This window comes from Alligator mississippiensis, chromosome 1 (genome assembly GCF_030867095.1).
Source record: "Alligator mississippiensis isolate rAllMis1 chromosome 1, rAllMis1, whole genome shotgun sequence".
NCBI classification, from domain to species: domain Eukaryota; kingdom Metazoa; phylum Chordata; order Crocodylia; family Alligatoridae; genus Alligator; species Alligator mississippiensis.
The window spans coordinates 118,872,221-118,885,693 of NC_081824.1; the positions used below are offsets into that span (position 1 = coordinate 118,872,221).

Sequence of the window (13,473 nt, forward strand, 5' to 3'; positions counted from 1 at the left end):
TAATGCTTTAGCATGCAGGGAATACATCTGTCTGTAAGTTGTGCAGCCTGTTATGAGTCTCATCACAGTTAAATACAGTTTTGAGCTTTTTAATGCGACAACTTCTTGACCATACAGGAGCACAATATTCTGCTGGTGCATATACCATTGCAAGTACAGTGGTTCTGAGCATTTTAAAAGTTGGCACCCCACGGCATACTAGCTAAACATCTTAAGGCAGCTACCCATGCAGGGACTTTACTGCTGACCTACTGAATGTGATGTTTATAGGTGAAGGAGCAGTGTACTGCGACTCCTAGGTAGGTTGGGGTTGGCTTATGGGGAAGGATGTGGTTGCCTCCTCCAATATTCACTGTGGCCTTGGCTCAACAACTGTCCAGGTGGAAGAATGATAATACTGATGATTTATTGATGCTCAACATTAAATACCACTTGTGGAGATAGTTAACAATGAGTTCCATGTCAGTACTCAGTATCTTTTCTAATTCTGTCAATTCCTTGGGCTACTTTGGCAACACCTATATCCTGAAACCCAACAAACCACCACAGGATCCAAAGAGCAACCAACCCATCTCACTATTCTGCATTACATACAAACTCATGGAGAGCATAATCCTGAATAGAATAGGGACCATCACTGATTCCCAGCTCCCAAAACAACAAGCTGGCTTTCAAATGTAGTGTACCACTGGCCAAGTCACATTACTTACATTTGACGCAGAAAACAGATTTGAAATGAGGAAGAAAAAAGGTGCAGTTTTTATTGAACTCACAGTCGCCTGTGATACTATATGGCACCCAGGCCTCAAATATGATATCCGACTGCAAGCTTATATGCTTTCGTCATGACCATGATCTCTAGGGCTAAGTACACAGTCAAAACGCCTAAGGCTGAATTGACTCAAACTTTGAAGGTTAGGCTAAACTGCATAGATTAAACCAATAAACAAGACATTCAGTTTTGATTCCAGAAGTCAAGCCACATGCCTGCAGTGGCCCAGGCCAAAAGCCAAGGTGGGCTACAAAACACCTCCCTGCTCGGCTGGAGAAGACAGCTTAAGCCAAGGCTAGTCTGTCCACCTGGGGGAGGGAGGATTTGCTGGGAGGACTGTGAGTTAACTTGAATTTGGAAGGAATCTAGGACAGAAGTTCAATAAACCAATTTAACCTAAATCAGTTAAGTCTGATACTACATCCATCCAGGTTTATCTTAAAACAATTTTGGCCATTTTAAAGGAAGTTTATGTGCACTGAACTTCTGTTGTGTTGCAGATTTGAACTGGTTTCCAAATACTTATATCAGTTTGTGTTTAATTTGCCTCTAGCCCAACAGATTATTCAAACTCACTGCTAGACAAGAAGAAAAAAGCAGAATATGAACTCTGAAGAACAGGGTCCCACAAGGGTCAGTGCTAGCAGCAATATTCTTCAACGTATATACCTCAAACTTCCAGCATATAACATCTAAGTAATACATGTATGCCGATGATGATGCCACAGTAGCCCAAGGAATTGACATAACAGAACCAGAAAAAGCTAAGAAGAAAACTATTTTATGTCTGTCCATTACTTAACAGACCTGATCTTGCTTTATGCAACATTAGTGACATCAGAAATGCATAAGGACTGTTTATCCTTATGATTCAAGTACAAGCAGAGTTCAGGAAAAAGTTCCAGTGATGCACTGAGGTCATTATGGTGGAAACACATCTATCAGATTGCTTCTTAAACAGCCTCCAGACTAAACACTTGAATTTCAGATCCTCCAAGTGAGAGTCACTGTAATTTATCTTCCCTTTATCTTCCAGCAAGACGAGGTACAAAAAAGAAATCTACTGAAATCTAGATACCGCATTTTCTACATACATAAAAATTATCTTTTACCTAAAAAAAAGTCACCTAAATGTTAGAGAATAAAAAAACTTGCCTTGCAAGATGGAGTTGTGGAAAACAAGAAAGAGAAATACAGGTATTTATCTAACTGCATTAAAACAGAGGTTCATTTATTCTGTCTCTGAAAGCAGTGAGTACCAAATCCCTTCAGGGGAGGTACAAGAAACTCAGGGCAAACTAGTTTTTCTCCAAACCCTTCTAGTTAGTTAATGGTTGGTTTGTGCCTGTAAGCAGGAGAGCTTCTAAGATTTTACACATTCTCAATCTTAGGACAGGACACAGGACTTACACTTAAAGTGTTAAAATACATATAATTTTACTGACTACAATGAAACAGAATAGTTTTACTGTTATTACTTTGTTTTCACCACTTCTGCATCACTGACTTTAGGGCAACGGTGCCCAAGTGATTAATGCATCCTGTTATGGCTCCAGAAGCAGCAGTTCAAGCCCTGCTGTCAGACGGCAAAGACTATCCCTAGTTATAAATGGGTACTTAGCCATTCATGCTGGGGGATCAAGGCAGCCAGACACGATGCTAACCATTCTCTTGAGTGCCACTGGCTACAGAAATTGGCCTTAACCACACAAGCCAAAAAGGCCCTTACAGTGTAGGTGGATCTTTGATAACCTTCATTTTGCCAGTCAGCCTACCTCCACATTGATTTAAAATGAAAATATAGGAACTGTTCTATTAATTTCAAGCAGGGTATCAAACTAGACTGACCACCTAAGCCAGATCCGGACTACTGGGCCCCTCACAAGCTGGATCCAGATCCACCTCCAGCAAACTATTAATAATGGGTCTCTTCCCACAAAAGGAATCAGAACTTGTGGTATAGATGATATCTTTTATTAGCCCAACTAGATTTTTGCAACAAAAAAAAAGCCTTTAATTGAAAGCTTTCAGACACAAACACCCTTCTCTACCCCAGAAGAACTGTTACAATCTTTTCTCCAATGCCTGAAGAAGGGTATTTGTACCTGAAAGCTTGCAATTAAAAGAATTTTTTTTTGCAAAAAATCCAGTTGGTCTAATAAAAGATATCATCTCTACCATGAGTTCTGATTCCTTTTGCCTCTAGACCAATACGACTACAACCTGTATACCCTCTCTTCCCACAAGTCTTTTGAGCCCAGAACTCACATGAACTTTCATGAATTTCCATTCATGGTAAGTTTGCAAGAGCAAGCTTCAAAACGCAGAATATTACTTTTTCCTTTGTATGCTTTTTGTTTAAATTTTGCACTGTGTTCAGATAGACTACGGTATATTTACTCATGTTTGCACACCATGTAATAATAAAGAACCGCAAACAATCAATGAATCCTAATTTTTAGCCTATTAAAACAGACAGTTAGGTGTATGAGATAATAAAAAGCCACTGATATGAACTAGATGTAAAGCCATGCCTGGTCTACTCATTTATGGCCCAATTTTCAAAAGTGCAGTTTAAGTGCTTAACCTCAGGACTGTAAAAAGGCTACCCGCTTACCCAGACTAGGCATTTCCCTTAGGCAATGTAAACAATTCTCATTAAATACAGGAACAGTTTGTGCTAAGCTTTTCCTCATAGTTAAAGCCCCTTATCTCCTTTCTCAAGGGTGCCTTCTGACTTAACACCAGCGTTGAAGCTGACAGGATCTAAATTACGCAGTTAAAAACTGATAATTATATTTGGAAGCAGAAAGTGGGGGATGAAGTATTACTGTGTACTTAAGTGGTTTATGCACCCAGCTGATAGGCAGATAACTTGCCTGTACAGTGTACACAGTAGGCAAAAAACTGGGGCTGGCTTAGTATTACGAATAAAATAAGTTATGCGCGTAAGTGGAATATGCTGTATCCCATTAATGGCAACAGAAGCTGCAGATGTTGGGTACCTTTGAGGACTGGGCCATTATAGTAACTTTTTACATACACTTTTTAACGTTAAAAAAGTAGCTTTTGGAACACCACAGGGCCATCTGCAATATTATAGTTTACAATCTGATTATTCTCCAGTATTATTATTGGATGTACACATACTGGCATAAGCTTTTATCCTTTAACTCATAAGCAGGGGTCTACCCAACCTGAGGAAGCAGCCAACAGATTTTGTGGGCAGATCGTGGGGCCACCTGCAATTTCCATGGGCTTGTCATGGTGGGGCCCCCCACACCTCTCATTCACCAAGGCAGTCCTCCTCCCCACCACTGACTGGCTGAGAGGGCTGTCCGTCATATGCTCCCATGCCTTGCCACTGATTGGTAGAAAGGGGTGGGGCCGCACAAAAGGCAACCCTCTCAGCCAATTAGTAGTGACGGGCAGGGACAGCAGCATCTTGCCTGCTCACCTTTGTGCTGGGCCATGCGGCCACAGGGGAGCCAGCATTTTATTTTTAGCAAGTTTTTTTTCTGCGGATTTCACAGCGATCACCCAATTTCATGATTTCTGCAAAATCCACACAATCACGATCTGAGTAGGTCCCTACTCATAAGTGCCTCTGTACTGTTTGGTAATTAGACTGAATGAGGTGCTCTAGCTGTAACTCAGTGGCAAGAAGCTAACACAAGTGGAAACTCGTCTTCAATTTCAGTTGAACACAGCCTTTTAGGCCACATGAATCCTTAATTCACTTACTCACTACCAGATATCATTTGTTTGGATACATATAGTGGGCTTGTGTTTTGCAGGTCAGACTAGTTTACTATAATGGTATTTTCTGATCTTAAAAAAAACTCTATTTTTTAAGTTAAGGAAAACAGTACCTTTAGTGGTTCTTACTTTTTCCCAAATCTTTATTTTACAGCTATTAAGCCCAATGTTGAACTCTTTACTCAAGCAAGCATCCTGTTGGTATAGGCAGAAGCACAGCCCAGGTCAGGAAGAATACTGTAACAGTCCTGCTCTTAACTTCCTCTGCAGGGCTCCAACCAGACACAATTACATCTCAAATAAATATAAATTCACTTTCACTTTTAGGTCCATAGTTCTGCACAGTGTACACTTCAAAGCTCGCATAAGATATGGGCCAGATTTAGGGCCAATAATTTCATTTAAGTGCAAACACCACAATTCAATATGACAGTCACATCTTTAAGTCTAATTTACTTTTTTCCTTCAACTCTCCCTAATAACACCCATCATTCCCCTATGTATATTGGATTTTTCCTCTTATTTTATCCTGTTCCAACAATACAGACAGTTTGATCATGTTCTCATGCAAATTAGCTCAACGCTGCTTTCTTCGTATTTAACGCCATGAAAGGGAATGCAAAATTCTCAAAAATACATCATTTCAATGTCATTGGGAGGAGAAAAGTTACAAAAATATTCATATAGGACCAAATCCTAGCCTTGTTGAAGCCAACAGGAAAGCTCCTGTGGTTTCAGTAAATCAGGATTTCATTAATTAGGTTTTATAAAGAATTATTTTGCACCAAACCTAAATGTTGTGGCTACAACAAAGCTTTGATCAGAAGTGGAAAGCATTCCAACAATAATTCTTCATTTTCATTCTGATAAAATATGTTTGGTCCATCCAAATACTGATTATTTATGTAACACCGAAGTGCTTGGCACACCATTACAAACAAGAACAAAGATTAGGCTGCAACCAGGGACAACTCTTTCATTTCCGTTTAACAAATGCATTTGGAGTACCAAAGAATATCATAAAAGAAAAAGATCAAAACTGCATATAAACTAATATGATATGTCAGAGACTTAAACTGCCATCTTTCACTTCTCTAATGCTTCTTTTTCCTTCAGCTGATTTTACAGTAGGAAGTGAGGTCTTCAAAAAATCTGTTTGCTACACAGGGAAGCAGGGAGGGGATCCAAGCCATACATGTCTGCAGAATTTAAAATTCTTGTTTTTTGGATTTTGTTTTCTTTAAATCACCTTCATGATTTGCAAAGATACAATACAAATGAGAATACTGCTATTTTGTCTTTCTGAATGCAGATAAGACTGTACTCATCCCTCTGCTGTTGCTCATAGTTTTGCCACACATTACTGTGAAGAACTGTCACTAACCTTGTGAGTTGCATGCTATTTGGAAAAAACTAAGTGCAGTAGGGCCAACAACTAGACCTTCAAACATTTGGCCTTATGTCCAAGAAGACACTCCAAAAAGTCTGGATGTTGTCCAAGGGGTAAAAGGTACTTCTCAGCAGGCCACTACCTAGGACTCTGCTTGTGGACTCTCCCAGTCATCTCTCATTTACTCCTAGACAGGTACTACTAAATAGTAGGGCTGTGCTGAAATATGCACTATTTTAATCACACTAGGCTAAAATTGCACAGCCATGCGAGTAGCACTTGGCTTCTACAGCACAAGCAGTGTCTGCTCCCTATATGTTCTTCCAATTAGCCATAGGGCTGTAAGTTTCTCTTATTTTAGCCTTGTACTTTGATGAATCTTGCTATTTTACAGAAGCAGAATGACAAGATAGTTTGCCTAATTTTGTAATACTTGGGGTTAAATCCACATAGATAGTGTTTAGAAAATGCTAGATTTTTACATTTCCACAACTTGCTGAAAAGCCACTGAAGTAATGTTGCATTGCATAAGCTTTCAGTTATGCAGTGTTATGTGCCAAAGTTCTGACTGCCAGAACTGGAGGGGCCCACCATCAGGTCTGATCTCCATGTGCAAGAAACACTTCTCTAAGCTACTGAAGCTTATCCTAATATTATCTGTAATTTAAGCCCTGACCAAGGCAATTTATCTTAGAGGCATGAAGCTGAGAGGAAACTGAACGTGCCACAGGCAGCCACAATGGCAGATGTTCACAGATATTTCTATAAGCCGAGATACTGATCAGAAGATCTAACATTTCACCCACTCCAGCGTGGCAGACTCTGAGTCCTGCAGAGTCCCTTCATCTGTACACAAAAATCCAAAAAATGGAACCTCTTTGCCTTCCTATTAGGATGTAATAGCACAGCACTTCTAACAGCTGTAAGATCAGGAGGTCATACACTCTACTCCAGCCAATGTGGTGGGACTTCCACAGTGTCAAAGGAACAGAGAGGAAAAGGGAGCAAGCTGTATAAATGGCATACCACCCATCCAGGATATGCTTGATTTCAGATGCTGTCTATTTTCAGTAACAGAGTAGATTCCTTAAGAATCTGATAAACTGCTGCTACTCCCCCCATAACCCTGCTTTGCTTTACTTGAATACGGCAGGTCTTTTTGTCAATGGAGCCAGACTAACCATACCAGAGTGCCCGGCATAGGCACTGCCTGCAAGTCAAATAGCTTCAGTTTTGCCACTAAGAATGCAGCTGAATGGGAGGAAAGGGGGGGGGGGGGGCGGAGGGATTTTCCTGCCAGCTAATTTACAACCCAGACAGAGCTCTGTTTAGTCCAGTGGCTCCCAACCTTTCTAGATTCAAAGCACCCCTTGTTGGACTCGAGGCACCCCTTGGAAAATGCAGGCTCTTTGCTTTCACTCATTTTTTGGCTATGGTAAGATAATACAGCAGTGGTTTGTAACCTTTCTAGACTCAAGGCACCCCTCAGAAAATGCCAGGTCTTAGTTTTCACTCCTTTTTTTTTTTTTTTGACTGTGGAAAACAAACAGATCAGTTCTTCTGTTGCAAAGAACTCAGAAAGACCACAACAGGGCAGGATGTCTTCAGCACTGTGGCTTCCTGCCTGAAATCTCCAGGCTTAGCCTGAGAATGACATTTGCACATCTGACAGTGCTAACATGGTGTGGCACTCAGCCCCCAATCCCAGCCTCAGATCGACTCCAAGAGGCTCCGAGATCTCCCGGTGGATTGAGATTCACTGGTTGGTGACCACTGTTTTACACAATGTCAATGCAACCCCTCCACCAAGCCCTGGACGAAGGCTGGGTTCACACTGAGGAGGCAAATGCCAATTAAAGTAAACAATGTTTGGTTGTCAGTAAAGAGAGTTTGCTGACAAGTATTTCTTGGCGTAGCAACCCTGTCCGCAAGCTGCTACCTGTGGCAGCATCCCCAGCAGGCTCTTGGGGGCACAGATTCACAGAAGTTGAAGGCTGGAAGGGACCTTGTGAGATTATTGGGTCCCTTCCAGCCCGAATGTCTATGCAAGCTATGAAAAATCAGCCGCCGGGGAGAGGAGGTGCTTGGAGGCGGGGGAGGGCGCCCCGACGCGGGGCCACGGCCAGGGTCGGGGGCGCCACGTGCCCGGGCGGGCCGGCGGGCGGACTCACCGGCGCTGTAGAAGCGGTCCAGCACTGCCGTCTCGCCGAAGTCCAGCTTGGCGAAGTGCAGCGCGTCCAGGGCGGCGCCCACCGCCTCGCACGCCTCCCGCAGGCTCTGCAGGGCGCCGCTCTCCGCCGGCCCGCCGCCCTCGTTGATCACATAAACCACGGCCGTGCGCCGCCCGCCGGCCTCGCGGCTGCCCCCGCCGCCCGCCTCCGCGCCGGCCGGGGGGCTGGGCACGGCGAAGCTGAGGCCCCCTTCGCTGCTGTCGCTCATGGCGCCGGGCTCAGGCCCGTGCCCGTGCCATGTCCCGGGCTGGCCCCGGCTGTCAGTCCCCGCCGCAGCCCGCGGCGCCGCTGCCTGCTCGCGGCTCAGCAGGACCGCCCCGCCCCAGCTCCGCCCCGGCTGCGCGGGGCCGCCTTCCCGCTCGGCCCTTCTTTGCCGCCTCTCGTCTCTGGTGCCTTGGCCCCTGCTTCTGCCCCCTCCTTTGACTCCCCCTGCCCCTGACTGCCATAGAAGATGGGATTGGCAGGGCCCTCGGGAGGTCGTCTAGTCCCGTGTGTCTCAACGCGTGGGTCGTGACCCAAAAGTGGGTGGCAAGAATACATGGAAGTGTCGCAAACAAACTTGCGAAACGGATTCTCGGTTCAAGCAGTGCCCTGGCGAGCCTCCTGGCAGCCCTGGGCAAACTTGTAGTATCGGCAGAGCCGACCCGAGCAGCGTGCGGGGCCCCGGGCAAATCACCCCAGTTCACCCCTCTAGGGACAGCCCTGAGCATCGGGCCCCCCTTTGCCAGAGATGATAATAATAATAATAATTTTTTTAATTACCGTTTTCAGGCCCCCGCGAGTTTTGCCCATGCATTGTCCAGCCCTGCTTTAAAGGAGAAAAACATGGGGAACTGAGGCTTTTCCCTTGCAGGCTGGCAGAGTCCTCGACTGTGAGGGGCTGCTTAGGGCTCCACATGCCCCACGTCCCCCCTCCCCCCCACATACTGGGGGCCTGGGGGCAGCAGGTTGGGAGTGAGGGGCGCTAGCTAGGTCGGGACTGGTCGTGGACGTTTATAAAAGGGTCCTGGTACAAAAAGGGTTAAGAACCACTGATTTAGTCCGACCTCCTGCTTAAAGCAGGACCCTCCCCAAACTAGATCATCCCAGCCAAGGCTTTGTCTAGCCCTGTCTTTAAAACCTCCAAGAATGGAGAGTCCACAACCTCTCTGGATAACCTGCTCCAGTGTTTTGCTACCCTCCAAGCGAGAAAATTCTTCCTAATATCTAACCTAAACTTCCCTTGCTTCAGCTTCAGACCGTTGCTCCTTGTTCTGTCATCTGCCAGCACTGAGGAAAAGGGTCTGCCTTCCTAGAGATCCTGGCAATCCCTCCTTGCTGCGGGGCACAGGTACTACCTGGAGACCAGCACCCATCTCCAGCTGTTAGTGGGGAAGGGGAAGGAGAGAGGCATATGTGTACTTCAGTGTCAGAGCAATGTTGTAGCCATAATGATCCAGAAATTATGCAAGAGGCAAGGATTTTGTAGGGTGATATCTGTTATTGGCCCAGCTGCGTAGGTGGGATAAAGTTGGACATGGTTTCCAACCTAAGACATTCTTCCTCAGAGTTCCCTGAGCTATTCTTCCTCTCCCTGAGACCTGAGGAGGAGTGTCTTACATGCCACAACACACCTTGTCTAAACCTTGTCTAACTTGATCTCAGCTACACAGTCTGTCCAATAAAAGATATTACCCTGAGATAACCTTGCCCCTTGTTTGTAGATAACCTTGCTGGTTCAAGCAGCACCCTGGCGAGCCTCCTGGCAGCCCTGGGCAACCTTGAAACAACCTTGCCCCTTGTTTGTACTTCAGGCATATAGCTCTCTCACCCATGAGCTGCAGGTACAGCTCATCCTCTGTCAAGAGCCCTCAGATGTGAGGAACAAGGAGACTTATTTTCCAGAGAGCAGCACACGCTGTTGAATACTTTGCAGAGACTCACTTGCAAGGGACAGCTGTGTTTAGGCCTGGCATGTAGGGCTCTGTGGCCAATAACATTTCTAACGAAATAGCTAGGATTCAGCATCATCAGGTTGCAACCTGCCCCTTTGAAAAATGTCTTTGTGCTTGGAGGTCAGGCAGGCATTCCTGTGCCATGTTGGCAGCCCCAAACATTGCAACACACACATGCAAGGGAGCCAAGACCTGAAACTCACCCTAACTGAAATGAAGCTGATGAATCTGCTTTCATTGCTTACCCTAAGTACAAATACTTTATTGTTCTAGTTAGAAGTAAACCTGTAGAAGTACACCAGGAATGTACAGATGCCTGCCTAAAATACCTTCAAACTACCCTCAGCAACCACAACACACTGCACAAATCATCCATTTCATCCTCACCCATAACAACTTCACTTGAAACAACCGGTACTTCCTCCAAGAACCATCAAAATCACACCTGACTTATTCACACTTAATTTATAATTGGCCTTCAATTTTGTATGTGATAAACAAGTGTAGAACAACCACAGGAAAATTAATTGTCATCTAATCTACAGCATACAACAGATTTTTAGTTTGTGTGATGGTCAAAAATGATACGTACTGACTTGTTTTTAAAGGAGCACAAAAGCACAAAATACAAAGCTGTCATGCAGAATCATAGCTGTCATGCAAATCCACCCACCACTGCAGATATGTCACATTTCAAGAAACCAAAACAACATGCTTGTGTGGTGTTGTGCTCAAGAACAGTACATATTCATCAGATGTTAAAGGAAATAATTGCCTTTGAGGAGGAGGAAAATACATGTGTTTTTTTTACCCACAGGGCAGTGCAGACTTCAGTATTAATATTGTATGAGGTTAATGGAATTTGGATTGGGCTCTAAGGATTTTTTCTACTGACTTTGGAAGTGGGATCCAGTGGTATAACTATGGGGTAGAAGAGGCAATAGGTGCAACTGCCTCCAGTGCCAAATTGGGGGGAGAGCAAACAAAAAGTAGCTGCTGCTGGCACTTGCACATTCACAAACCAGAAGTCACCCCTTTTGTTTTGCTCCAGGTATCTGGCTGCATCCCTACAGTGCTAGTGGGATCAAGCCCTAAGTTAATTGAAGCAATTACAAATTATTCAATATATACAGTGCATACAATTAGGATATATACTTTATAAGGGAGGTTCCTGCCTTCCACCCTGTTACTTTCTTGAGGTAACTTCAATACTATTAATTATGTACTGAGGTGCCCTTCTAGATTGGGGCCTATATTAGGCAATATAGAGGATTATTTTATTTCACTATAGAAAAAATATACATAACTTGCTGTATACAATAGTTCATGTGTTCTTTTTCTTTCTCCAAAAATAACTGTTCATGGAAAAATAAACTCATTATCTTGTTCCCTAAATGCCTTAAAATTAATATAGTCAGTACAGATAATTTGCATGTAATCAACTTGCCCAAGCTTGGGGTTGCTTCTGCACTGATTTAAATCAGTAGCAAAACTCTTCTTGACTACTAAGACGGTAAAATTGTCATGTCAGCAGTTCTCTCTTTGTGTGTGGGATTTTTTTTGGCACTAACATAAAGGAGCCTTGATTTCTGATCAGGCAGTAAATACTACTATAATACAAAGACTTGTGCTGTTAATATTATATATTCATTTTTAATTTTATTTTTTGTTTTTCTTGCTAAAGAAAGATTTAAAAAATAAGCATGCTATCTCTCCAGAAAATAGCTCCAAGATATTAATATGTGGAGAATTAGAAGAATTTTTTGCAGACTTCACACAAAAGAATACCTTTACAACCAAGACAGAACTATTTCTGACAACTCTTCTGCCTCAATAGATTAACAAAACCAACAACAAAACATCTGACTGGACACCTCCCAGCCAACAGGACCACACATTGGACTACTAAATTGACTGTTTCAGGAAGAAAAATGCTAAAGGTGACACCCTACACCATGAAAGCACAGTTGCCTGCCTAAAATACCTTCAGGAAAACGGACCAGACTTAGATCTGCAACCGCAACATATTGTGCAAATCATCCATTGCACCCTTACTCATACCAACTTCACCTGAAATAACCAACACTTCCTCGAAACCATGGGTGCAGACATGGGCACAAGGATGGCTCCCCAGTATCATAAGCTACCTGGAAAAGGAGTTTTCACAAAATTGCAACACCAAACCAGTACTATATTTGCACTAAATAGATGACATTTTCATGCTCTGGACCAAACACCTGGACTCACTTTTAAAGTGTCATCTTGAAAGGATTAGAACTCAAATATTGGCATAATAGAATTTTTGAATTCCTTCAATAAATAGTCCAAAATGGGGTCCTAAATTCTCTGCATCTCCAAAGAGAACTGTTCTAATTAAGAATGACATATTATGTCTAAGGTTATATAAGGCTATGGCGCATAAATCCACCATTTCTATGTCTTGGCAGAATGTATTAATTCAAGAACTTGGTTTATCTATGTAAGCTAGTAATAATCAGCTTAGAGTTAAATAAATGGTATTTCGCATATGAGTTCCCACATTTGTAAACTAAACATCTTATATAAAGGTAGGTACAGTAGACATACCTCTCTTTAAATTATTTTCTCTAAATGTTTTGGAATGAAAAGAAGTTCAACTATTGTAATGTCTCCTCTAACAAGCAGTGAAAGAGTATGCAGAAGCACAGTCCAGTCTGGTCCATTAAAAGCAGAAAGATAAAAAATTATGGATATGGGAAACCAAGATGACTGGGAGATCTTGAAACAATACCTGGGCCTGAACCAATCTTTTTTTAAAATGGGCTTTGGGTCAGGTCCCAAGCGAGGAAAAACAATTACTTAAAACAGAATCATCAGTTAGGTCATTAACAATGAAATATTTATATTTTTCTAGACAAAAATAATTGGCAAATTTTAGTCTTTTTAGATTAAACTAGAATCTGGAAAATCTTTAAATAACTTTTATAATCAAGACATGAAAGAGAGTTATTTATTAAAAGAGTGTGTGAGATCCTACGCCTTAACAAGGATGGATGGAAAGTGTATGATTAGACCAAATATTCAAAACAATGTTTAACTGGGGAAAGGCCAAAGGGAGATTTTTGGTCAGTTCATTCTGTTAGGGATGCCATTGAACAATTTAGAATTACATAGCCATTCAGAAACATGGTGGCAGTGGACAATGATACAACAAGTAGCTCATTAGAGTGCAATGCATGAAGCTTAAATCTCTTCAGGGTAATACAAGATCATGGTTTCAATACAGATAATTCCTAAAACCTTAGGAAAGAGGATTATCAGATCCTTAAGTAGTGCTATACATGGAATCACCTGCAATTCATATAAATGGTGAAGAAATAAAATTATTTTAATCAAATATATATGACT

At 42.7% G+C, this 13,473-nt stretch overlaps 1 protein-coding gene across 3 annotated transcripts in view; it reads right to left on the bottom strand.

Annotated features, from left to right (window-relative positions):
- MAP3K5 (mitogen-activated protein kinase kinase kinase 5) overlaps positions 1–8,461 on the bottom strand; it is a 152,696-nt gene extending 144,235 nt beyond the window's left edge. For 2 of the 3 annotated variants that reach the window (XM_019479636.2, XM_006267397.3), the window contains exon 1: positions 8,093–8,459. In XM_019479636.2, coding sequence (XP_019335181.1) covers positions 8,093–8,360 — 268 coding nt within the window. In that variant the 5' untranslated portion in view covers positions 8,361–8,459. Of the gene's footprint in view, positions 1–8,092 lie in introns of all 3 variants that reach the window. The other variant, XR_002087740.2, reaches the window with a different exon arrangement.
- Positions 8,462–13,473: the final 5,012 nt, after the last annotated feature.